This window comes from Lineus longissimus, chromosome 2 (assembly GCF_910592395.1).
Source record: "Lineus longissimus chromosome 2, tnLinLong1.2, whole genome shotgun sequence".
NCBI lineage: Eukaryota > Metazoa > Nemertea > Pilidiophora > Heteronemertea > Lineidae > Lineus > Lineus longissimus.
In genome coordinates, this window is record NC_088309.1 from 1,331,097 (window position 1) to 1,357,821 (window position 26,725).

Genomic DNA, 26,725 nt, shown 5'->3' on the forward strand with positions numbered 1-26,725 from the left:
CGTGATCCAGAGGCAGCAATGCCAAGATAGACCAACACAGAACAGGTTCCAAGCGGCCCTACACGCAGTATCAGTAGGTAACTTGTAACCACAACAAGGACTCCCCAGTCTCCCAGTCAAAGCTCCCTTCGTAGATGACTTGTCGGCCACACGCAGCACCATGCACCACACACTGCTCATAGCCTGAGACTGCCTGTTCCAGCATGTACACATGTACACATCAACACAAACAGTCACAAGTCAGTTACATAAGCGCTCAATCGTTTCTAGTACATGTAATGCTCTATTCAACACGCTGAACAATGTCACTGATGATTGTTCCTATAACAATACACAGGTGTAAAGCCTAAGCTGGCAAATGGAATGTTACAGTTACATATCACATCTCCAGCATACAGTAACAGGGATGGTGGCCTATATGATGAGTAAATAGAAACTGTAGAAGCTTCACTGAGAGGATTCTTCAGAGGACAGCTCTAATGAAGACATTAACTTTATATAAATTCCTGTAGATGGCGTAGTGAGTAACGTACCTTTTCAGGTCGGTGCGAACTTTGTATTAAACGACATCTTCAGCGGGATCAATTGCTTTGTTTTACATCGTTTCATAAAGTCTCCATATCGACCGCGTTTGATGCAAATTTACAGCGAAAAATCTGCAAAGGATTTGCTGAAATTGGCCGTCTGGATTCGGGATGGGGCCTTCGTATAACTAGTCATAATGACAGGTACCCTCATCTCTAGTTACTTAGCTCGGGAGGGGAGATTTCCGGTGTAACGTTTTAAGGTTGTACGTCACACCCCTTGACAAAATATTGACGGAATAAGCTGTGAGATGACAAGAGGAACGCAAAAAAGAAACGAACATTCCTTTTCCTAGCGTCCTCTCGGCAATATAGAGAGTGTTGAAAAGCGTTGCACCGGCGCTAATTTCCACACTATCAAAGAACACGTACTGATTAACACATATAACGTTTCTAATAATTTGAGAAGCATTTTTCATCAATGCCTGTTTGTAAACTTGTTATTTCCAACGATCTTTTAGCAGGTCTAGCTCTGGACCTAACACACTTAAACCTGGGCCTACTCTAAAAAGGACCGCACACAGCTAAATCACCTGTCATTCACTTCAGCTCCGCCAGGTAGAGATTCTCCCAGTGCATCAGATAATGCATTATTCAACTAAGCATTAGAAGGCTGCCTGGATGAGTCAACCGATATAAAGGTACAAAACCAAGCAGAAAAGAGGTGTATATTACCTGGCAGCGCCCATCCACACAGACGTCAAGCCGACTCATTGAACAGCTGGTGCCATCATTTGCCTTTTCCGCAAGTCTTGCGTAGAAATCGTGTCCTGTTGCTTTACATGCTAGCTCGCATTTATTATTAGCTGGAAAGAAGATGAGTAGACACTTAGACAAGTCGTCAGTGAGGGAATCAGATCGAATGTAGCTTGTCAAGTCTGACATATGCCTTTGCATAATATGATTTCGCCATTGTCAAGGAGATCGGCGAAGTGGTAAGATGGCCCTGTGCGATTTACGCCAAGCGGTCAACCGCTACATTGAGAAATAACCTAAGTGATATGCGGTAGTAAAGGATTCAACTAATATTACGGGAATATCAGTCGGACTCTGTCGCGAGCTAGGTGGCTCTAACGGCAGCGCATGTCTTCTGAACTAAACTGAATGTCGCAGACGCCGTCACGTCTGGCTATATTGACCGGTTGCGAGTACATGTATTTCATTATCTTGCTTAACTTACTGAGATATGGTTCCCACGAATACGTTTTTCCATTGAATTCTCTTTTATTGAATTCCTCGCACTGAACTGCTCTGAAATCCTTGCTGCCTTCTGGACAATTCTGAAAGACGAACCGTGGCATAAAAAAAATGTAGGGGGTTTATTTGAACGATTGAGGAACGCTGAATGTCGAAACGTTGATGGTTATCTTGATCACTTACCACCGTGTTACACGTCATATGCTGATTAAACTCCCCACGACAATTGGATCGTATTCGCCGTCTTGAATAATAGTAATGTATGTTGTTTGTTTTTCTGAAGAAAAAAAACACAGTAATTTTGTTTATCACTTATCACTGTTAATTTAATCATCATACGATAATTTACCGAATGAAATATAGATAGGTTTGTTGCCAGCTATTATCCTTCTAGACGCATCCTGGATGTGCGCTGGCGACAGACGGAGAACATCACCGACAATGAGGTTGCCTAAAGCACCAATAACTGCCTCACTGTCGGTGAAGGCTCAGACTTTAATCAGTAGAAGTCTGTGGTGAAGTGAAACGGAAAAGATGGAACTGGCTGGGCCATTCTTTAGAATAATAAATCCCTATCAGAACCAGTCCTAATCGTACTTGGCTCACGATCTAATAATTTACGCATCGTACATACTGTGATTAGGTTTTGCGGTATATGTTTTGAAGATAATGGATTCCAGAATTATTCTTATGTCATTTCCAATTTTGTATTGGGGAACGTGACTTAAGTAATGTCTGTTATATATGACAATATTGGGCCTACTCCACTTATTATTTGGGTAATTCACTTTAAAATTTTGTATAATCAGTCGTTTATGAGGCGGAATTTCTCGAGATTAGAGGCAATGACGCAGCATTGCATGAATAAATGGTAGTCGTTATCGAATTCAGGAAACTCTTTACCTTTTGACCCTTCTTTCGATACAAGTCTTTATGTCAACCCATTACAAGTCTAAAAGCCTACAATTATCATTCACAATCCACATTAGTGTTAACAAAAAAGATGATTTTCATCTTCTAATCCTCCCATCAAATGATAATGGTACTCCAGAGCCACTTAATTTGAATTTTAGTTCAGGGCCCTCAACTGTCTTCTCAATAACCCTTGGGCAATTCGAGGAAGTCGTCAAATGCCCTTCAATTTGCTCGAAGAATTAACATTTCTGTTTCCGAATTAAATAAAGAAGAATCTGTTCACCTTTGATTAACTGTAAGGTTTCAGGGTTATTCACTTACCTCTGTATCGTCTCGCATTTACGTGATCTCGCAGATACCCCGATACCACATGTCCGGCTGCACTCCGTCCATGAGGTCCATCCACCCCATTCTGCCGCGAGGTAGGAATACGTCCGATAGCCCTAAAGTGAATAATTGAGAAATGCAACAGACATGTTACCAAAAACCTTCACAGATGGATATCGGTGACCCTCCGTTCACATATGAATTTGTATACTACACAATTCAAACACTTTTATTGAAGATGTTGATTCTTTGTACAAGTACCAATATCACGTATCATGTTTTTCTACCTTCACAGAGTTCGACCTTGCTGGATTTAGCATTTGGGCTAATCAGCTGGTTTGGTTTTTAGGCAGCATTGTTACCGATTGCTACTGTTAGATGAGTGGTATCAAAGAGATGTTAGACCACTTGAGATATTTCATGCGGGGGGGGGGGGGGATCGAGTCTAACCTCTTGGCCCAAGGCATTTAGTCTCCATGAGGAGGTCAAGATAATTATTCGGGGGTCAGGTTGGGAGGGGTGAGAGGGTACTATTGGTTTTACAGCAAAGTACCCGCGGAAGACAGCGGACTTTACTTTCGAAGTGTGGTATGCAGTCATCAGCTGTGGAGGCCGATAATTAGCAAAAAAAAAGTTGTCCCGATTGTACGAGTATTATCATTAACGATAAAAATGCCTGACCCGCATGAACAAGATAGTTCCTTTGAAATTCTCGTAATCATGCCATTAAGAAATTGACTAATTAAGGCAGTCATGACATGTTCTAATTAGAGGTCGTGAAGCTTAACCACGTTTAGCAAACAATGACATTATCATTTTCAAGAAAAATAAAGGTTTATGCTTCTAAGAGCATTATTAGGCATAATGTGTCATATTGTCACTCTCCTTTTGGTTGTATATCATATAAAATATGGTCAGCATAATATACATGTGTGATATGGGAATGTTATCAATGGCCAGAAGGAAAAAGTGGTTCTAGTGTGAATCAAATGGCGAGTGATAATTTCTGGTATCTGATTCTGACATTTTAAAAGTTTTCACACCATATAATATTGGTGTGGTGAGGTTCACAAGGCGGTCAAGTTACGAATCCCCGTGGGCCTTGTTTCTTTAAAGTCGCAACGTTTTGTTCTGGGTTTTTTTCATATGCCGTCAAATTGTTGTTCGATTTTGTCTTGAAAAAATAACTGTACACTTGGAAAAAACAAAAAGCATTATTGCCGATCAGAATATTGGCAAGAAATAATACTTCAGTTCGTTTAGATGTTAAATATGATAACTGGTCATTCTGCTTGAAGTGAACTTTTGTCTTTTGCTACATAATTTGAGGTCAGAATGTTTGACCGGTGGTAATGGTTGTTAGAAAAGCAAGAACGTGCGAGTTCTCCTGTTAGTCCAGGTGTAGATAGTTTTTTTATAGATTACATTTTCGAGAATTACTTTCAAAATTTCTTTTTAGAAATTGAATAAGGCACCTAATATGTATATCAAACTTTAATATGACACCGAGAACGACAAAGTGTTGCTTATCCTGTCCTTTGGTGTTTACAGCAGTTACTGGCTGATTAAAAAACTCAGTGCGTACTTTTATAGAACCGAACAGTTGTACTCATTACTGTCGTGGAACGATGCCTACAGTAGGTGTCAATATCCTTCTGTGATCTTTTGTGACGACCCTCAAAAGCACAACTTGGAAGAACTTGTGAGCAGTCTCACGTCATGAGTACCAGCACCAAACATAAATAGACCTACAAGTATGCTTGAAAAACACTAGACCTATACTTGTGTTATTAACCTTGTTCAATTATTTTCCTCTCCGTTCTAAAGGCGCTTTAGAAAACGAAATCAGGTCTTCCATTGTAAAAATTGAGTCGATCGACCTTTTATAGTATACTGGTCTTTATCGCCTATTATGAAGCCTTTTTTTCGATATCAAGGTTTCTATTTCTAACCAAGCAGGCTCTAGACATTCCCAGGCTGAACATGTTAAACAAGTACACACTCTAGACGAGTTGATTTTTTACCGTCTTACGGTAGTGTTTGGCGATGTCATCGAAAGTTTGATAAACTTCAGAAGCTTTTCAAGCACATCGTACATTTTTTATTCATTACATTTCAAAAGCAAAGGTTAACATGTAGATTGTCGTTTGTCGCATGTATATCGTTTGTCGTACATAGTGGTTGCAAAACATTACTTAATAGAGGAGCTTGCTATTCCTGAAGGGTAATATACTCTAAAGAGACAGAAACATAAATTTCTGTTATTGAAGGAGGCGTGAACACTTTGAAACGGATATCCCATATTTGTTAAAAAAGACTATTTCATACCAACACTCGTGAGCATATCCCATTATGGTTCTTGACCAACATTTTCTAAATAGACCACCCGTTTTTTTAATGTATTCTAGTTGAAGTCTAGGCTTTCAGAAACCCAGCAGTTACCTAATGCAGACAACACTTACATTATTTTCAAGTCATGTTTTCGTTCCTGGAAAACCTTTGCTAGATATGGAAGCAGGAAAGGACATTGTATGGTGACCTACTCCGGATTATATCAAATTACAGTTAATTGTTAGTTGCGACAAAAAGGTTGTGTGTGTCCAAGCAAGAATATCCGCCTTTGCCCAATTGCATCTTCAGTTCTGAAGTTCGAAGGTCTTCAAGTCAGCCCAATATTCTGGTCTTTCATCGCGCCGTCGAAGTACTTATATAAGGCGGAAATACAGCAAACGTGATTTACTGGATGTTAAGGGTTATAAAGAAACTGGTTTATAGTGAAAAAACATGAGCTACCAATATCAGAGCGCCATCTGATCGTGCAGACGAATGCTTTGTGATGAATGCACATAGAAGACCACGAGCCATGCGGTCTGTCATCTAAACCCCAATCAATTTGACAGAGAGGCTCGTTTCGAATAAGATATCCCGCCCTTGGGACGAAGAGGCTGCAATCCATACTTTTGGGAACAGAAACCCATAATATGATTGGAAAGGAACGTCATTTACTTCAGCGATTAGTCTACTCCGATGTTTTATTGTCTAACATTATAGGGAATGGCTACTTCTCAGCGACTGTTAGAACAGATCAGCTGGTGTATAATATTGTGTACCCAGGATTGGATAGACACACAGCTTTAGTCGCTCAATGCGCCGGTGATTTAACCTGCATGTAAGTTCAATTGCAAAGGATGATGGTGACTGTCACGGCCGAAAGAGGATGATTATGCAATGCGTGGGCAAAAGTAGTTTTCTGCCAAAGCTGAGAGCACCACCCCCGCGACCTAATGGCCCTGAAACACACTGACCGATGGATTAGAGGAAAACAGAACTACATTAATCTTGAGTGTTAATGCCTCAATCATATCTTAACCTTTGTCAATCATTTATCTAACATTAGCTACATGATAGTAGGGGTAAGGGGTAAGGTAAATACGCTTTTCATGTGCTTTCAATCAAGCCCATAACATCTCCATCTTCCAGACAAACCCGCCAGTTAGTAGAAGTAACGATACCCCAACTACCCCTAAGTGCCGAGGCAAATAGCTAGCTATTTCTCTGCGCTAACCCATCACGGAGCCAATGATACTGCCGATGCTCTTTGAGGCCCCTGCTGATCACTGTTTATGTCACTTTCCCCCGCAATAATCACCCGCCTGCGAGGAAAGGTGCAAAGTGGAAAAGGTCAGATGGAACCATTACGAATGTGGCTTGAGATCGTCTTATATTCTGCTGTAAGGCTTTAGAGAGCGTTTATTGCCACAAGAGGAGCTTGTGGTCGACAACCTATCCTATTCATTAATGGCGGGCATGACTGGTCTGCTCATAAGATGTAACCTTCTCTATTGTTCATTGTCTTTATAACCAACGTCAAACCTAACACAAAGAAACAAGAATGATGATCGCTGTATATGCCTAGTTCCTTTACGATATCCAGAGGGCAGCATGATTATTGATTGGTATACATGTGTGTTGCAGATTAGCAATGTCATCCAAAATGAGTACATTGTTCTCCCACAAAGCGCAATGACGTCTCCGATTTTGAATAATCTCGATTTATAGTATTTTCAAAGTTAGGAAGTCAATTTGTTACTTGTCCAGCTCAGTCATCGGTCAATTTAGAGCTGGCTAGACAATAATTGTTGGTCCACAATTGATCATTCAGTGGGCTTTTTATTAACACCGTTCTGGTCGATGAAGATAACGTTTTCGAATGATAACTTCCACGCATGCAGCAATCACACTTAACGTTTAATTTTCTATCAGATTTTTGAATAATTGCCCGAGATCAAATTGCAGGCGATTTGAACCGCACGCCCTTTGGCTAAGGTTATTCGAAGGTCAATACCTCAGACTCCTCGTTTAATTCAGTTTTAGAAAAATCGTTCAGCGGCCCAAACACTTGAGCCATTCGGTATCGAATTTCGAATGGTCATGTATTAAGTGTGACGTGATACGTATGAGCCTATTTATATCTAATTTTAAGATGCACTGAGTTTGAACGATGAGAATATGTCACAAGTAAATTTGGTTAGTGTATCAGCCGAAGTGGTCAGCATCAATAACGTATGTTACTGCTGAGTGCTTCCGAAACTACACCATAATGAGTCCCATGATATCATTACATAAACTACATACAGTGGAACCTCTGTTAGTGGACACCTCTCTATTAAGGACAACCTCTCTATTAAGGACAACCTCTCTATTAAGGACAACCTCTCTATTAAGGACACTAGTTTTGGTCCCAAATTGGTTGTTTCCATTCAATTTGACCTCTCTAATCAGGATACCTCTATTAAGGACAGCACTTGTCAGTCCCGTGGGTGTCCTTAATAGAGAGGTTCTACTGTATATACAGGAGGCGCGTATGTTTTTGCTGTGTTCTCCTCCGCTTTACATGTAGGCATGCACTTACCTCGGCTATCTGGCAGAGTATCACCAAACATATTAGAATGTTCCACCAGGAAAACCTGAAAGTAGATCGATGCACCATTGTCAGTCTTTATAGTCACAGAGCAAAAAATCAAATGAAGACAACGCTTTCGTAATAATCCTTCGTGTCAATTGTTCGCTAGAATTAATCAGTCCTTATTCTCAGCAATGGTCGTTTATGATTTTTAATCCCAGACACTCGTTAGTCCACGGTGTATCCTATATTCCATACGATGTTATTTCGAGTAAAGCGGTAGCCCAGAGTGTGCAAACAACGGATGTCGCGAATTTTTTCTCGTATCTAGATTGTGTCTCGTGTCGATCTAATATTAGCATACTCGGTATCTAATATTGCCCCATCACGATACAATCAATGTGACGCAATGATATTTTAGACTCGATCTAGGTTATGTCAGTACGGAATTGGTGTCAGACACAAACAGCCTTTTCCCAGCTTGACTCGGACTTATATGAATGACAAATTGTGTCACACAAACAAACATAATTTGAGATTGGAAGCTATGAAGACAGGCGTTTCATGATGGAAAACTGTCCCATCCTAGAGTTTGTTCGATCTCAGACTTGCACTTTTATGTTGAATGGATCATTGCTTCTCATAGACACAGTTTCATCACCAGGGCTCGTGGAAAAGGAACTGCTTGTAACAATGATGTACTGGATGGAAGTCAGGCGTTATCGCGTTCGGCTCCGAATGCTCAGATATAAACTCATTCCATGCACCTGTCCTTAGCGAAAATTGACCCCACAGTCTATCACCTGCACTTGATACTGAACTTACTAACTCAGTTCTTCGTCTGATAAATTAGCTTACAACATATCCAGTCATACCTTAACCTACGCAGAAAACACTCCAGAGGTCTACGCTTACTTGATAAAAAGTTGAAATTCCTTTTAGTTCTATTTCGATCACAATCGAATTTAAACATTGTGTTCCACATAGTTTTTTTGGCCACCCGCCGAGGCGTCCCCTTTAACTTCTAATTTGACCGTCGAATAATTTTGATTTATATCGAGAGGTATGTGAAGAGAGATACGTAACTAAATTATGCAGCTCACGGGCCATTACGTGATATTGCAGCGCAATTTCTGCCTAATTTATACCAAGTATTATCATTTCATTCACTTGGTCATGAGAGCGATTACTTCGACAATTCAGCAGCAATTTTTTAAGACTTTGAAAATGATTTTGGTCGCATGTAGTGAAAACTGCACGCGGCAGAGTTGAGATCGTTAGGCCTATAATGTGGTAGGTGCTGATCTAACTGAAGATTTATAGTTACCATCAGATAATGATTCGACGGTGCGATTACAAGTTATTGCAACTCCCACTCGACTGGTAGTGACCAGAAACAGGATTGACCCCCCCCATCGCCACCGCAACCTCGTCATTTCTCAGTTCGCAGTTGTGAACCATTTCGCAATTGCGAATACGCCACAGTATTTTATTCGGTGTTAACTTTTCTTTTGGGATATCATACCAGTGGATTTACATTAAATACCTATAGGCTGACCTGTTCTTTTGATCCTACATGCCGCAGCAATTGGAATGGGCAATACATTTTTTCTGGAGTAATTTCGGCTCAGATATGTCGTCTTCTTTGGCTATAATCACATGGAAAAATGTTATTCATAGAAGAGAGGCACTTTCATATGAGTGTTTGAAGGCGCTATCTGTTTTTTTTTCAAATCACTCATTAGCCTAATGCCTAAATTTGTCAAATTACACAGCGGTTAACGTTGCATAATTCGATGGAAAAACATGGCAATTTTCTTTAATTTATTGAAATTTCAAGATGTCAAGACGCCAAGTTAGATCGAATCAATCGTATAAGGCCTAGGCAGTCGTACATCTAGTAACTCCACTAATAAAGACTTGAATGTTTCACCCTTTACCCCACGACTGAACTGATGAATGCAGTTCTGATGACCGCACGTCTGGCAAGCTGGATTAACCGCAAAACCGCAGCCGTAAGACTAGAAGCCACCAGATTATGCCAGCGAACCCATCTGTTCATTTTAGCGAGTGATTCAGAGATTGGCACTATATCAACGCTCGTGACGAGAGGTTTTTTTTAGCCAACTTGGGTTTGAATTTCAGCAGTGAATCGACACGAAACAAAACGAAAACTAAGCCGACATCTTAAATACCTCACACAAGATATCTTCCTGGAAGATACTGCCTTATCGATGCAGCCAGTGCAGCCTATCCAATATTAGTATATCGTACGAAAGAGTAAACTAAAACACATGGTGAGTTTTAATGCATCAATTATAGCTCGGCATCCTAAACCTCCTCTAAGTATCACACTGATTTTGATGGAAGAACGATTGTCAAAGATGTAGGGCAAATCTAAACGTTGGGCAAGGATTTTCTCTTCAACTTTGTGTGGAGTAATAGATAAAAAAGACCAATAGGCAACAACCACCAGCTGTCAATGTGAAAAACGTCATGTTACGAAAATATAATCACGTTTGAAACAGTGAAATCATAACCTTTCTTATCTGTCGACTGATTAGGTTTCTACCTAACTAACGACCACTTAACACAAATTTCCTGCAGCTAACTAAATTAGTATAAGGTTTACTAGTTATAGACGAGAACCTGGGGTTTTCGGTGATAACGCGAAGAAAAAATGAATGACAAGTCACCCAAACGTTACGGAATCTTCTGATTGATTTGTTACTGATGTAGTGTTCGTCGAATATGTAGCCAGAGCGTGTATGAGTTACCACCGTAGTGGGTATTGTACTATACTTTACTGTACCCATGTGACATGTGAATGCAACGATAGTTTTTTGGCATTTTTCTCAAAAGTTGAAAATTTTCATTGGGCAATCATTTTATGATGGTGACGAAATGTAGTAGTATTCCGATGACTTAAGCCACCGATGCTGATTACGTATACTCAAGTAGTCTCAACGAGGTAGTGTCTGGTGATCTAGTGCTAACATACTTAGTATACATTCCGGTATCAAGCAACTCAGACAGCAACAACAGAATTCTGTTTACCTGGAACGTAAACCTGATATTCCACTTGTGATAGATCAGGTAAAAACAAATGAAAAATCGAGACAACTTACAAATCAGTTTACAACAGGTGCAGAGGCCTATAAGCAAAAGAATGATTTCTCAGTATATTCCGTTGTTTAATTGAGTCTTATCTTCTAACAAGAAGGTTAGATTAAAAAACATTGTCTTGCCTCTTTATCTGCAACTGAACGTGCTCTGTTATTTCAAACAGTGTGTTATCATAATTGTAAACTGTTTGACACAACAACCTCACAAAAAAGTCCAATAATGCGACGACTTCTTTTATAAATTGACTGATACGGAAAGAAACGCAAACCTCTATTGATTACGCCTATGCTCCTTGTCGGCTACATCCAACCAGGGGTTGTACGGTTTAGATAATCAAAGATACATGTACACCAACCAGTCGAGAGACTGGAAACCTGAACGATTAAAACAAAAATGAAGGCCTGTCGTTGGGATACATTAATACCATAAATTCTTGCGCTAATATTCCGATTACGAAAAAAAAACAACTAAAATATGTTAATGGTTTCTGATACCGGCATGAGGAAATTCCTTTTTTGGGGCACAATGTTGGTTGTTACATCTAAAATTAAGCTTGCTCTGTGGATATTTGGGATCAATTTCAGATACCAGAGTGATCGATGCATTTAAGTATGATCACTTGTGAAATTCCTTTCATTTAGTGTCATGTCAGGATAATTAGAATTACGCTTGTTGTGCGGCCATCTTTGAATCAATTCGCGACATTTTTATGTACTTCAAAACAGACACGATTCAGTGGAATGTGAAAATTGCAATAAATCGACTTCAGGAATGACTTGCACACAAAATAGTGTTATCTTTCCATATTGTAGTTAAATTATTATGCAACGTTTTGCAATACCTAATTTGACCATGTGCAATATTAGGTGGTTTTGTCCCAATAGAGGAATACATTACGTACGGAACAATTTAACATGTAGTGAGCTAGCATGGGAAGTTGTAAATTGACCGAGAAAAGGCCAAAAAAGTGTAAGCTGGTTTCACAAACCAATCCGTCCCTGAGTGATTCTCCATGATCGATCGCTCATATCACTTTTGATACTATTTACTTAATAAACAATCTAACATTTTCATTAAAGTACCTTAAGACGAGGGAGGGTACGATCTGTGAGACGATGTGTGTTTGAGGACTGCAAATCCTGAAGCATTAAAGCATATTTGAAATTAAGATAGAAATCTATATTAGCGCTTTCTACCGTACAGCTATACGGTCTTAAAGCGCTTCAAAACATTTCTAATCCAGAAAACATTCTGTGGAGCACAAAATACTCACACTTGGTCGTTTCAGGTCGACTGAAAGTGCCCAGTGCCGCTGGCCGAGCATCTAACCCAAGGCCTACTGATCACGGCCGGTTGAAAGTACCCAGAGGCAATGGCCGCGCCTCCGACCCAAGCCCTTCCAATTACGGCCAGTTGAAAGTGCCCACTGGCACTGGCCGAGCCTCTGACCCACAATCTTCCAATGACAAAGTACCCAGAGGCGCTAACCGAGCCTCTGACCCAAACCCTTTTGATCTGGACAACGAGATGCATCAAACATGTTTGAACTAAGAGTTTCTCAGTAACCCGAGTAATTCTTAAATGCAATTAGGTCAATGTTGAAGTGTCACTAAGTATCTTGAGCATTTAATTTTGTTGCACATTTGAAGTTCAATTGGTAGCCGAAGTGCTTAATTGTCTTGTACAAATGGCTTGAAAATCATGGCTGATTGTACTACAATGTACATGTAATATCATGGAACTTGAATGGTCATGTGCGCTGTGTATTCTTCAGAGGCGTTGTAGAGCCCACCACATTTTGTAAACAAGCAAGAAAAACCTATCAAATCCATTGTTGCTCATTTCAGGCTTGTGGCGAAAGACGCTTACTTGCACTTGAACTGACTGAACATAACATTTCTTGCATGCTCGTTAGCGTTTAAAATCTGCCGATGAAGACACTACATCAACTCCACTGGCGTACACAGACTTTTGCTGAGGGTATTGCTGCTCTAAATATCACATTAAAGCTGACATGCATGCATAAAAACCCTAGCGGCCAAGTTAGAAAACACAAAGCCCGACCACCAAAAGACCAACTGCACTTGAAACATGATAGACACTCAGCGACTGCTCCACGGGTCCATTTCTAGTCGGTACATATTTCCAATGGCAATGTATCTGTCGCTGAAGATCAGGAGAATGACCAACTCTCTTTGGGTAAAGTGCAGCCAGTCAGGCTTAGAAGATCCCTCAGAAATGCATCTGTATGCTCCGTGCCTTGGTGCAATATTCAAATTACCAGTTCGTTTTTGGTACAATGAGGCACTCCGCTACTGTAAGTGGCTTTGACGGTACCCACTGAAAGCCAAAGAACGTGTAAACATTTCTCTAATTGTTCACTAGCTTACTCAATGAGCAGGATACACGTCTCCATAAATGTTACCACTGTCATTATGATAATATTTTGGTGACAAAGACCTCATTAGTCGCATCTTATCTGAAGGATCTTTTCATCCAAATTCGTTCCACGCGCCTCAGGGGACTATCATTGATGGCGACAGGACTCCCAAAGGAAAGCCTCTCCTGGTTTTGTGCAGAGGATTAAAATAAACTTTGGTGAGCAAATTTGGCGAGTGAATTTTGTTGGCTATGTATAGCGCGTGGATACATCAAAAACTGGTTGGGACCATTTCGAGGATATTTAAGTTAAACTTTCCCGGCACCCTAAATAAGTTAACCGAACAAGAGTCGCCATCTCGAATACTGGTTTCAGCAATCCACACTGCCGCCATGCATAGCAAAACTTTTCTAACTATACCTTAAAAGAGAAAATCCGATTGGAACCAGAGCCATTCGAATTGAAAGGACCTACGGGGGGTAGAACCTGGTAATTTCAGCACATGGGGAACGATTAAACTAATGAGGGGAGATGATCCACGTAAACAATTATTAAGCAATCATCTTGTTTGACTGGCTTTGAGGGGGAGAGGCCCTTGAAATTTGGAAACAATATTGCTGATGGTGATTGCCTTATGGCTCGGACAGGGCCTTTGAAGGGGTATTTGAAGACAACCGGTCTTGTCATTCATTAAAGAGGGAAAGGATCACCGCGGGGAGTGCCATCATAAAATGGCGTCCGCCTTCTTTTCTAATGGCAATAGTTAGTCTGGATAGATAATTGGGCAAATACTGAAGCTTGCAACTAAATATGTCTCTACTGCCATCGAGCTCACTGAGGTACAGACAAAAGAACAAACCAATTCTAATAACTCTGGCCCGGGACTAAGGCAAATTGACAAGTCGACAGCTCTTGCTGTCTTTGGCCAAGGCGGAATTTGATTCGCCAAGGTGTATTCCTCTTTCACATGTCTTGCTCGTTTTTTACTCTTCTCTTGCCCACTGCGACAACGAACTACATTACGCCAGGTGTGCGGCTCAATAGTAATGTGGCTGCAGACACCAACAATTCCCCTAGCTAGCGATTGTCTGACTGGGACGTTGTTACCAAGCGAGTTCGCTCCGTAGTTGCTCCTTTGCTTCCTTATGCAAGGAAGAACCTTTTTCGCGCTCCAACCTTCTTCTTTTTGTCATTGAACGATTTAGACATGAGCAAATGTAGACTATGACCAAGCTTGTGTTCGCCATGGCCGGGTAGGCGCAGATTCTGACTGGCATCAGGGGGACGAGAACCAAGTATAACGAACGTGCTTACGAATTTCTGTTTTCAAGCCACAAGGCACCTGGTGGGCTTACTGCAGTAAGAAATACCTCATAGGACTAAGTGTCAAATTGTTATGCCTATCACAGGCTACAGCTGTCGGAGTGACACTAAAATTGATTCTTGCTGCATGTCAGTTTTATTCGGTCACTATATATACACAAAGCACTTTTATAATGGTATAGATTTCACTTCATGGACCTAATGAGTGTTCTTTCTTGTGCAATATTAATAAGCTGCTGTCTGGCACGGTTTCGTATATACAGCACGGCTGCATTTAGTTTGCTATCAACGGGATGTAATATGCATAACAATGTCGATGCCTACCACATGTATCTACCTGCTATTTTAATTTTTTTCGATCTAGTCTTTTCGTAGCACTTGCTCTCATATGCCTGTTTTGTTACCCGAACAGTAAGTTAATACAACGATACTATCGCTGAAATCAGCATTCAGTATCCATGATCGAATTTATGATTTGTTTCCTGAAGATGCATAGGTATACGTACGTACAATATATCGTGCAGACGGCAGGACAATGAAAACGCATGCAGGTTCTTAAAAAACTGGAATGCTTGGATGTCAGATCAGCAGTGAAGATGACTTAGTGGGTACTTGGCGCAAAACAAGCGAGTATCCTGTTTCCCGGTTTTGTAAAAAAAAATACATGTAACAACAATGCGATATTCCTCTACATCATTATGAACTGCGCGGCGCTTTAATGTTGAAGCACCGTGGGTGAGATTCATCCAGTCTATATTGGGTTTCGGGGGCTGCTACACCGACAGCCTGAAAGCAAGTGCATGTAATGTACAGCCATTGTACTATTTGTGCAGCCGATATCGGTGAACAATGGTTCTAAATTGCTAATAGTACATGTAGTATTTTATCTGACTGATCACTCGCCGATTTCCGAAAGGTTAAGGTACAGGAATCAAAGTGTAATAGCTGATGCAAAGATAAGATTGATGAAAACTTCCAGGAACAAGACAAATAGGCGAATGAAGTATGATTGATTTACGGCTATACAGAACGCTTGCTTTTCATTGTGACCTTAGAGAATTATACCACCAATGTTCAAGAAACATTTTTTACCCTGAGAACCCTACTCTTGTACGTTGAGCAAACGCGATCAGTGCAATCAAAGCCAAACTAGTTAAGGTAAATTAATCAACATGGCCCATTGCCAGTAGGCCTTCTTGCCGAGAATACTGTGCCTTCTTACAAGACGTGATTGGAAATCAGAAAATAATGTGCAATTTTGGCAGAATTCCCCCTGAAAGTAACTTGGTGAATCTGATAAGCTTGTTGGTGGCTGAATCAGAAAAAGGATCAGGAAATATACTTCAACATGCTTGGCCTGTTACTGGTAGGTAAGCCAACGCCAGAGATAAGGAAGGTATCAATGAAGTATGTGATACAATAGCGATTACTTGTGGCTTAATCATTAAGGTAACAGCTACACGCTTGGGGTGAAGCAAGATCACCAGAAGCTACTGTGTTGTTTGCAACATAAACACAGATAAAACCGAACAGAATACTAGGACACTTTGCGTCCCGACAAGGAGTAGGACCTCTGATGGGTCATACACCTCACTGCCGATGCTCTCACCACTGCACTCCCTAGCAGAATTCCCACAATTTCCTCCGACCTTGTGAAGGTCGGTGCGGCGCAGATGAGAAGGTCATGGTGACCTCGGTTATCCCCTGCCCATGTCAAAGACAAGTCCTGTCACGGTGTAGAACTCATGATTGACGAATCAAACCAATTAGGGGAAATTCTAGACCCTCTTTAATGGAATAATTGTGTACCCTTTTACAATAGGGCACACCGACACCGTTTCTGTGAGGTAACCCATTGTGAGGCTTGTATCAGTTAATGCTCGAGTTTGATAGCCAAGGGTAAAGCCGTGATGGGGAGGTGAGTGAAGGTCTGAGATACAGTATTCAATGCTATCCGATGACAAATTCATTTGTTCCCTTAAAATCTGTGAGGAAATGCGAAACCGCCACATATTCAGGATAGAGTTAGAACACAATGAAATGCTTATATCGTGTCTCCTGTCTCACCCGATCCGCGTACCCACTTGAGTAATGATGTGTCTGCAGTGCATAGAAAGAAAATCGCTCAAAGGAGATCATGATAAACGTCCCGAGAAAGTCCTTCCCATACTACAGCTAAACGTCAGATGGCGGAATCTCGATTACGAGCCCGTATTTCTCTGAAATTGGCGCAATAGTCGGACGTTGGTAACCCCTGCGATGCTCCAGGCTGTTAGATAAGAAGTCTTCGGTGACCTTCAATAAAATATCGTCAATTATCTAGTAAAACATGATGTTCTATTTGTAAAACACAATCCAATCCTTCTTTAGAGATCGTTGTAAGGCTTTAGGCTACACGAAATACGTTTTGAGATATTTTCATAAGAAAATAAGGAAAATATTGATGTATTGTATCATGAGTGCAAAACCTTTTTGCATTGGTACACATCGCAATTCCATTAAATATTTCATAGTTCGTAAATTGATCCTAATTCTTCTAGTTAAGGCCATATAGGTCCACAACTCTCTCCGGGAATTGTATTCTGTGACAGGAAAGGTTTGTATAATATGTCCTCAGATGCCACAAGGTGATTGTTCAAAGGCTGATGCATTCCAAATCTTCCTTTCGTCTCGTCCAGATCTTAGTGGAATTGGTCATCGATCTCAAGACAATAAGTCGTTGTTACAGCTATCAAATTACCATAGAGCCTATCTGATGCGTTTGCGTTACTGTAGCCAATGACATCTTAATCTGATTCGATGGCAGAGTTGTGAGCCTCATCTGTAAGGACACGTTTTCGATTACAAAATGACCTCCCTTCAAGGCAATTGAACTCGAAGCTGGATCGGATCCTCCAAGCGGCTATTTTCACCACCAACTTCAGTAGAGTATTCGCGGTATAGGTTTGTATTTGCCAATGTTTACCAAAACCACCGCCAATAATATATATAGTTGCAGTTATTTGAAGACAGTCGATTAGACGTGCTGTAAACTTTCCACCTGCCTGCCTATGTGAAGGCGCCTAGTGACTATAGCTAGCAGGGTCTCTCCTCTGAATAAACCCTTGCTAAGAAAAAATCGTTTCTATCACGCAAAAGCCGACCAGGAATAGGTCACATTTGTATAGCTAAGATCAGCTTGTAGTCGACCTAATCTCATAACAGCATATAACTTGAAACAGTCCCGCCCCACCTCTTCACCATCGCCAATGTTCAGATTGTGCAAACAGTTCCTTTGACGCTTGTCATGAAATATTTAGGTTTGGTGGCTTAATCAAATTTACTTTTTCGAAAGCCCACTCATTTGTATTGGGGTGATGACAGATTCTAATTCCTTTGCGATATGTTTCAGTAACACCGCATTGCATGTACTAACCGTAGGCCTGCATGATTTTCGTAAGGCAGGATGAGACACTCATACCAATACTTATTGACCAAAGGAAAGATCATCAATGACTGTCTCAAAAATTGCCTTAGGATGCAAGTCAAGGATATTAGTATGTCGAAAGCCAAATGTGAATGTGGTCGCACTCTGTCTTATTCGAAATACATTATTAAGTTGGCTGAATATCTAAATAGAATAGAGCTTTTCCCCCAAAGTAATATCAGCATGCTAAATGATTATTTTCTTACCTCAGATTTACTTTTGGGCTCTCCATTGGTGTTGATTATAGTTCAGTTAAAAATCGCCTAATCCTTCAGCATACTAAACGCAGCTTTGAGTCTTTGTCATTCGAATGTCCAATATTTCCTAACATATGTTCGTCTAATCGTGTGAGTATTTTCCTAAGATTCCTTCAACAAACATATATCTTTCACCAATAGCCAAGCCGAAACATAAACTACATGGGCCTTCCACGCGAACCACAGCTTATAAATAAACCTGTCCAACAGACTAGAGTGTACATCTACATATATGACTGTGGTGAATATATCACTTTCCAAATTAGGCGGGATATCCAAATATCAAAAGGCAAATCCTGAAATGTTTTTGAGTTAACTCAACTGGTTTGCAGAAGGTCGTCAGAATGCCTCATTAAGTCTTAACTGTTTGTATCCGTTGATCGCACAAAGACCAAATACAGCATACGGTGTTTGTACTTCCCGGTATCAACTCCGTCCCTCTTACTTTCGCCTCCTAGTTTACCAACAATAATTTGAATATCAGATTTCGGCTCACTGCTTGTCTGCAGCCTGTCTGGATTTGCAGATCAATAGGTGATGTAGCCCGAAACAGAGTTGAGTTTGATTGTGTGCCAGTGGGACCAAATAAATCAAGCCACTCCAGCAGGCGGTGCAGTCCGTGTCGTCACTCAGCGTGAGTTTATTGTTCACGTTGGGGTTATTTCCAGTACGTAATAGCAGGATTTGTACTGTCTTATGCATAACCTTACCCTAGCATTTCCTTCCATGCTATCAGTTTACGATTTTTTACTCTTATGTCAGTATCTCACTAGCTCCTAGGATCGTTCGTGCCAATGCTTTATCGGCGGAATTCTGGCAGAGTAATTTTATGTATATTGTGAAATTTGCGGACTTTCCTCGAGTTTCAGATGAAATTACATAACGTATCGTTCAACTGCTCCATATTTTTGTGTGAAATCACCACGATTTCTCGTGAAAACACTTTGAATCCAAGCAAATATTTTGGTCATAAGACAAAAGGTCAATTGAGAAATGAACAATTTGCGTTTTGTGACACTGGAGTACTCTAATATCTGCTAACTAATATCTGCTAAAACACGATATGAGTTGTTTAGGGTTGGAGTTCCGTTGACCAAAGATTAATCGCTAAACCAAAAGCCTTTCCTCAAATGAAACAGATTTGACCTGTCAAAACACACTAATAACCAAGTCGTAATCCCCTTCCAGACCATGATAAAAAAGCAAAGAAAGAATTCCCGATTAACTGCCTTTCAATTTAATGCGCGTTTTACAAGGAATTTCAAGTTTTCGAGCATAACAGTTATATTCAAGTGCTTTGTCGGCAAATTCAATTCTCTCAGTCAAAAAGTAAAAGAAATACTTACTTCAACAAGCAAAACCCTTCTTCGTGAAATTTTAATCCGGTTTAACTTTAATATGTTTCAAATTCTTTCACGTACCTGTCATTGTTTACCCGTCGAATGTTTCATGTCAGGTTTTATGAAGAAAGCCATTCGAATTACAGTTTCAATCACGACGGACGTTAGAAATGATTAAAAGAAATACACAAAATGCTTCAGGGCAAAAGCTCTTATATCGACAATTATAAACTACTTGTATGTCCAAAAGAACTTTATCGAAATATTCAGCTTGACATATTTGTTTTTGCTCTCCTTTGTTTACAATTAGGACGGACACTTTTCCAGTCGGGACATTTTAGACTATCACACCTGACTAGTTTGATGAGGTGAACTTTCGCAGACGCCACCAAGACAACGCTATCAACAAAAGATCGCGAACAGGATATTTGTCTTCATGATCATTACACGCGGATTTCTTCTAATGTGTTTACTGATAGCAATCAAAACATGATTACCTGACTGACACGATATCAAACAAATTTTCGCACTGCTTTATATCTGAATTATTGACAAGAAAAATGAAAATCATTTCTTGGAAATTATCGTAATCCACCAAAATGAAAACATGCCAGATTTTCGTGTATGTCGCAAAAATAAGACGCGCGATACGATTATTTACAAGTCACGGTTAGGCCTAGAATAAGGTTAGAAAATCATTGGTGATATTTACATGTGGTACCATCATGATTTCGTCTCAATTTATATTTTGTCCCAGGCAATTGTTGATGTAATTGCATATGTCAAGCGTAAAATATGATTTGATAGAATGACACACTTTTATGATTGTGCTATTGATATTTTTATCATATTGTGAAATGACATAGTTTGTTTTCTCACAACTCTGTTAACCTCAGGTTTATATTAGATAGTGTCATCTCATTTGAAGGTCCTTCTGGAACCCACTTGAGAGCAAACGACAGAATATGCACAGACGTTTGTTTCATAATTGCTGTTGCTGACCTCGTTGCACCGCCTCAGCAACTGAAACGAAATTCGGAATTTTCTCCGATCTGGCCATTTGCTTCAACATTTTCCGTGATTTTGTGGCGCCAACTACACCGTATGATCATTACTACGTTAGGGTTGGTGCCTTGCGCCACATGTAGCGAGAGTTCGCGTCAAGAAACCGCCGTAATAATCTCATGCACATTGTTCACATTAAAAAGCAGTTACAAGAAGTCTGATGAATGAACAATTTCAAAATTATAGTCTTCTGACAACTCCGTAAAAAAAGACAAAAGAGTCAGTACTTCAATGCGAAGGAGAGACGAACACCTTTCGCAATGTGCAATACCGGAAACGTTTGAGTCATTCTTGCGCTTTCACTTCTAGAAGGGCCGAAATGTCATCTCATTCTCGAAGCGGTTGCTTTTCCAATTTTCCCTCATCGTACTTTGAGAGCGTTGCCTCGATCACCTCCTTGGAGAGGCTTATTTCCTGCTGGACATTCTTCCACTGCTCCGGGAGGTTGAGGCACAGGAGCATTGGGTACCGGGGCTCCTTTATTCCGATGAAATCAAAAAGAGAGTGCAAGACATCTTCGGCGTCCTAAAAGAAAAAAAACCGCTGACTTAACGGTCATCAACAGTCTAGAACACATCAGAGAGGTAGCCAGTTGTAGACTTCCTCTGCCACCTGTGGCTGAATTTACTACTACTCTGTGAGCTTATTTGCCTCGGCTAAGCTCGACGAGCTTGTTGTTGATTCACCCAGGTGATTCCCCAGCATAATTAGCTTACTTTACGGTATCGGCGGGTTAGTCGTTAATTTTGCCCCTCATAGAGAAATCTCCGCACTCCGTGGTGGCATTTCTAACGACAAACCTTTCTCTCCATGGTGGCAAGATCAAAACAGCCCCTTTACAACTTCACCTGAGATGTCACATACTAATTACTTACACAGTGTCCCTGAGGTGAGAAGTAATTGTACCTGGCTATGTGTGATAACACAGTCGTTGCGAGTGATACATGTATTACACAGACCTGCAATGGGGCCCTGTCAGCAAGCTTGCGATTCTGATTTGCAGGTAGTGGTCAATCATCGCAGTTTACTGTATATCGAGATGTCACATGCCCTGTACGATTCATGTCGGCAAAGTCGAACCTGACGCATGCGTTGTCACAATGTTAATAGTCGAATCCTACCCGTCATTGTTGCTGATTTATACTTACATCGGCAGATCCGTAGAAGAACGATGGTGCCCCCTCCTTATTGAAGTATCTCTCGGCCGTACCTTGCATTGCCTCTCTCAGCTCATCCTCCGTCTCAATATCTGAAATGGAAACAAATTACAAATACCTTATAATGTCTTGAGCGATAAGTGATTTGACTAGAATACAGGTGTTGAAGGATATCGAGTCTCCTGGAAACATTATCGAGGAATTTTAAAGTCCTCTGCACAGAATGTATATGTTATCGTCCAATGTTGGTCACCATCTTCGTCACTTTCTGAGACCGAAGAATGATCGATTATTTTGTAGGGCGAGGCAAAAATGCATTCCTTGATGTCTAATAATTACTTGGCAGTGCAAAAATGACAATCCCAATCATTGGAAAATTTTTGCAGCAAGTCACTTATTGTTGATATCGACATCAAAGTCAAATATTTTCGTAAATATATAAAAAAACTTAATTCAAGCTCAAGAATAAACTCTAACCTTCTTCTTGTCCGATTAGTAACACGCAGAGGTCATCATTCAATGCCTCGAATGTGTCGCCTCCTAATTTGCTCAAAGGTTTAGGTAACCAAGGAAATTCCTAGAAAAGTAAAAAAGGGGTAAAGACATCGGTAATCTGTAAACACGTCTCTCACCAATCACATTCACTCCCCGCCATATGATTATTTCCATCTGAACAGGAAACACTACCCATAACTGGAAGCATGTTTATCTCTCGAGTATGGGATGTACAGCATACGCTGGTATGTCTGACAGAGTCAAGAGCTAACGCACATGACCTTGACGATGACTCCGAGTTGAGACGATCACCTTGACCATATCCGTGACCATATAACCTTGACCTTGACCTTGAGCGTAATCGTAAACATGACCATGACCTACCTTTCCATCTGGGTCTTCTTCCACTGCCCTCCGCGCATTCTGCGTTAACAGTTGGTCATTTTCGTCTAAGAGAATCAGCATAGGGATTCCTGGAACGGGGGGGAAAATCGTGTATGTTTGTAAAGGTCATGCTCGACCACACTTTGTGAAACCACAGTTGCAATAATCGAATGCTTGAATTTTAGGTCTACCCGAACAGTCTTAATTAGACAACCAAAAAGACCAACAGTGAGGTATCAATGTCTATTCTAAAAGGGCTCATAATGAACACTGGCCATTAAAGTTTAACCAAGCGGTTTTTGTTTGCGACACCGAGCCTTGATTAGACAACCAATCACTGCTAGCTCTGTATCAGTTATGTAACAGAGGAAAAACATCAAGGTCCAACCGGGGATTGAACCCGGGACCTATCGCTTATAAGGCCATCACTCTACCGACTGAGCTAAAGGGAATTTCCCTCTAGCCTGGGCCATGATGCCACCACTACATACTCCCCCTGTTCGGGAAAGTTGTGTCCTCACAACCAGGTTCTTCCGTGATACAAAGGGTTAATTCATTATCCAAAGACACACCAGCATCTAAACAAATTATTAGTACCCTTTTACCACGTTGGGCGCCAAATGTAACAGAGGAAAAACATCAAGGTCCAACCGGGGATTGAACCCGGGACCTCTCGCTTATAAGGCCATCACTCTACCGACTGAGCTAAAGGGAATTTCCCCTCTAGCCTGGGCTAGTAGGAATGATGCCACCACTACAGTTACTTAAACATCGCAATCACTCAGACTATTGTCGCTGTCTTCAATACCTACCATCAATTTCAAATAACAACTCTAGTTTCTTCTTTGTCTGGCTCTCCAAGGGCAAAGCGAGCCAAGGCATGGTTTCCAAATGATCTTGAAATGAGTCCACATCTTTGTCGGATGATATGAACACAATCTCAAACTTCTTACCATCATCTCGGAGTTTGTTGTACGTTTCCACGAGGTGTGGGGTGAACGTTCGACATGGCGGACACTGCGTGAGAGCGTGAAACTATTATCGTAAGCTCATTAATTAAAAGAAAGAAAACCTGAACTGCAACGTTACATGCATTTTGATATTGGTTCTGCACAAGCAGCCGTATGATAGTTCTCCCGTGAGCGTCTCAGAAGAGGTCGTTAGCGCCCGAGACACACCGAGATTAAATTGGCCATCTGCTGAAAATAAAGTTTTGCACTTTTTTCAGTTTTGGAGGGCTGCACGGGCAGTTGTCCATGTGCCTACTGTTAACTATGACTGGACCTACCCAATGGGCCGAAAAATACAGGCCTTTAACCTTTCCGTCTAGGGCCTCGGTAGCGTCGAACTCCTCCTTTTTGCTGTTGACAAGTTTCGTCCCACACATGACCTCCGTGAAGTTCAGCGTGGCCCACGGATAGTCATCACCCTCCGGATCGCTCTTGACGATCGATCTCCCCTGCTTAGTAATCACCTCCCCGGACTCGCCATCTAAAAACACCAGCGTTGGAATGCCTCTCACTTTGTACTTCTGCGATAGCTTTTCCTAAAATTCGAGCGGCAGATAAAGAGATGTTCATATTCGATGCATTGCCACAACGCATCGCAGAACTGGAGATGCCCGGTGTAAAAAAAGTGAAATTTGTTTGCTACGGTATCACCCTAAAGGGCCAGCCAGATTGGCTGGAGACACTCTTTATTCCTAAACTCCAATCTTCGATGCCAAGTGCCTGGCAATGCCTTGCAAGAAGACAGTTTGTACCCTATTTTAAACTATCTGGCGGCTACACGTTACCAACGGAACTTACGGGCTCGAACCTTCGGCCTTCCGTTCTTTAAATCGCCACCCGGGAGTCGTCTTCGAAACAGAAGAATGGTATAAACATTTTACAGACAGATAAGAGTAATCCTTACCTTTCTACTGTCCCCGTGAGGAATGGCCAACCATGGCATCTCACTCCAATAGTCGTCAAAAGCTGGCCCATCTTTATCCGAACTCAGGAACACTATTTCAAGCCGCTTGTCCTCCTGTAGCTTCAAATTCTCGTAAAACTTGACCAAAGTCGGGGTAAATATTCGGCACGGTCCGCACCAGTGGGCAGAGAAGTAAAGCCCGACCACTTTCCCTTTCCCAGCGAAGGATTCCACCGGGACGGGCTCTTCTCCCTTGCCCATGACGGACTCGCCCAATAGTTGTTGAAGAGCAGACATATTGATAGCAGTTTCCTCGCTTCCCTCTAGATCCTCCTGTCAAATCTGACCCGTACGCTTCACGATATGTCTGATTTCGTAACCAATCGATACTTGACTTATGAAGCTGTTCTGTTGGGAATACTTATATAACCTCAGCTAACTATCTACAGTATTTATTTACAGACATGATGGCTCGTCATTGGGCAATCGTGGAGGCGTTAATCGAACATGATTTGATTCTCGCCAAACAGTGTTGATGACGTCATGGTACTGGTCATATATTGTCATGTATAAACAACAGGGTCATAATAACGTTCTATTAGCACATTAGAAACTGGACATTAACAACAAGACATGCACATAGCTCATGGTACTATGGTTAAGATGACGTATCTTCGTATAGACAATGCATTCAATCATGTCCATTTTTTATTGGGTTTCAAAGTAATTCCAGTCATGTCATGTACATTTATGTACTGCTACACCATATGAAAACTTATGATAATACATTGTATACATATTGCTAGGAAATCTACTGATAAAGATCCTCCATTGTCCGTTGATGCTCCTGCTCACAACACGACTCCATCTCTACGATGTTGTTTTAGACAATCTTTTGCCTCAGATTTTACAACTTTCTAAGCAATATTGCTGCCTTTGAAAACAGTGGGAGGGGAGGCAACCTCCCGGTGTGGCGGGGATAGTAGTCCTAGGGCTGATAGTCCGTGTAACAATAGCCCGCATTGCTAAATGTTTTGGTTAGGGTTAGCGGTACAATAGATCATGCTGCTTAATTGGTCAAATACAATGCTACCGGACTATGACTCCAGGGGGACTATATCCGCTGTCACACCGGTATCTCTAACAGTGACTAAATACTAACATAGTATCCTCACCAGGTTTAGCCGTCCGCACACATGATATTGATGATCTAAGGTGTTTCAGTCAAACTGGGCGTCAAGGGGAAGTGAGTTATCTGTATCATGGATACTTATCCTCTATCTCTTCAGATGTTTCTTCGTCCTCCACATCCCCAAGCAGATTATCTTTTCTGTCATTCCGTATCATCTCCCTCGTCTGCAAAGTCACCAGACTGACAAATATCACCAACAGGACAATGTTCATGGCTATTGTAAAATAGATGTAAACATGCGTCGACTTTACCATGAGAAAAGTTACCAAAGCTGCGCATGATGAATATCCAACGACAGCCGCTGTAAAGAGAGTGAAGATGCGAACATCTGTCAGGATGAAGCATTCTTTCGCCCACTCCAAGCATGCTGGAAGAATAGGAGCAAGTCCTAGCGCCATTAGAGAACAACCTATCCACATGTAAGTTATGTCTGTGTTCGAATAAGGCAACACGGCGGATGACGAGTTACAGAACAAAACGCTCATAAAGAGGATTTTCTGAGACTTGAAATGACGTCTCGCAAGTGAATATAATGCTCTACTCGCTATAAAGATGATCCAGAATACTATCGAAACATCTGATGCTGAATTCTCGTCTGTTTCAATTGGATTAAGCGTAACATACACCGGGAGTAAGTTACCAAAGAAGTTATGGCTACTGCTCGAAATTAAAATGAACAAGAAAATCAAAGTGATGTATA

At 41.1% G+C, this 26,725-nt stretch overlaps 2 protein-coding genes across 3 annotated transcripts in view; both read right to left on the reverse strand.

The window, feature by feature from the left end:
* LOC135500560 (thrombospondin type-1 domain-containing protein 4-like) overlaps positions 1-19,026 on the reverse strand; it is a 44,353-nt gene extending 25,327 nt beyond the window's left edge. For both annotated transcript variants that reach the window (XM_064792096.1, XM_064792104.1), the window contains exons 1-6: positions 18,428-19,026; positions 7,936-7,990; positions 3,018-3,139; positions 1,965-2,058; positions 1,765-1,864; positions 1,260-1,390 (exon numbers count right to left, since the gene is read on the reverse strand). In XM_064792096.1, the coding sequence (XP_064648166.1) occupies positions 1,260-1,390; positions 1,765-1,864; positions 1,965-2,058; positions 3,018-3,139; positions 7,936-7,990; positions 18,428-18,453 (528 nt within the window). In that variant the 5' untranslated portion in view covers positions 18,454-19,026. The remainder of the gene's footprint in view (positions 1-1,259; positions 1,391-1,764; positions 1,865-1,964; positions 2,059-3,017; positions 3,140-7,935; positions 7,991-18,427) is intronic.
* A 2,184-nt stretch (positions 19,027-21,210) lies between these two features.
* On the reverse strand, positions 21,211-25,130 carry LOC135483935 (nucleoredoxin-like). The gene is made up of 7 exons (XM_064765008.1): positions 24,834-25,130; positions 24,208-24,465; positions 23,732-23,936; positions 22,920-23,008; positions 22,518-22,617; positions 22,032-22,132; positions 21,211-21,408 (listed from the first exon to the last, which is right to left on the reverse strand). Exons 1-7 carry the CDS (start codon positions 25,128-25,130, stop codon positions 21,211-21,213), a joined length of 1,248 nt encoding a protein of 415 aa, XP_064621078.1.
* Between the last annotated feature and the right edge of the window lie 1,595 nt (positions 25,131-26,725).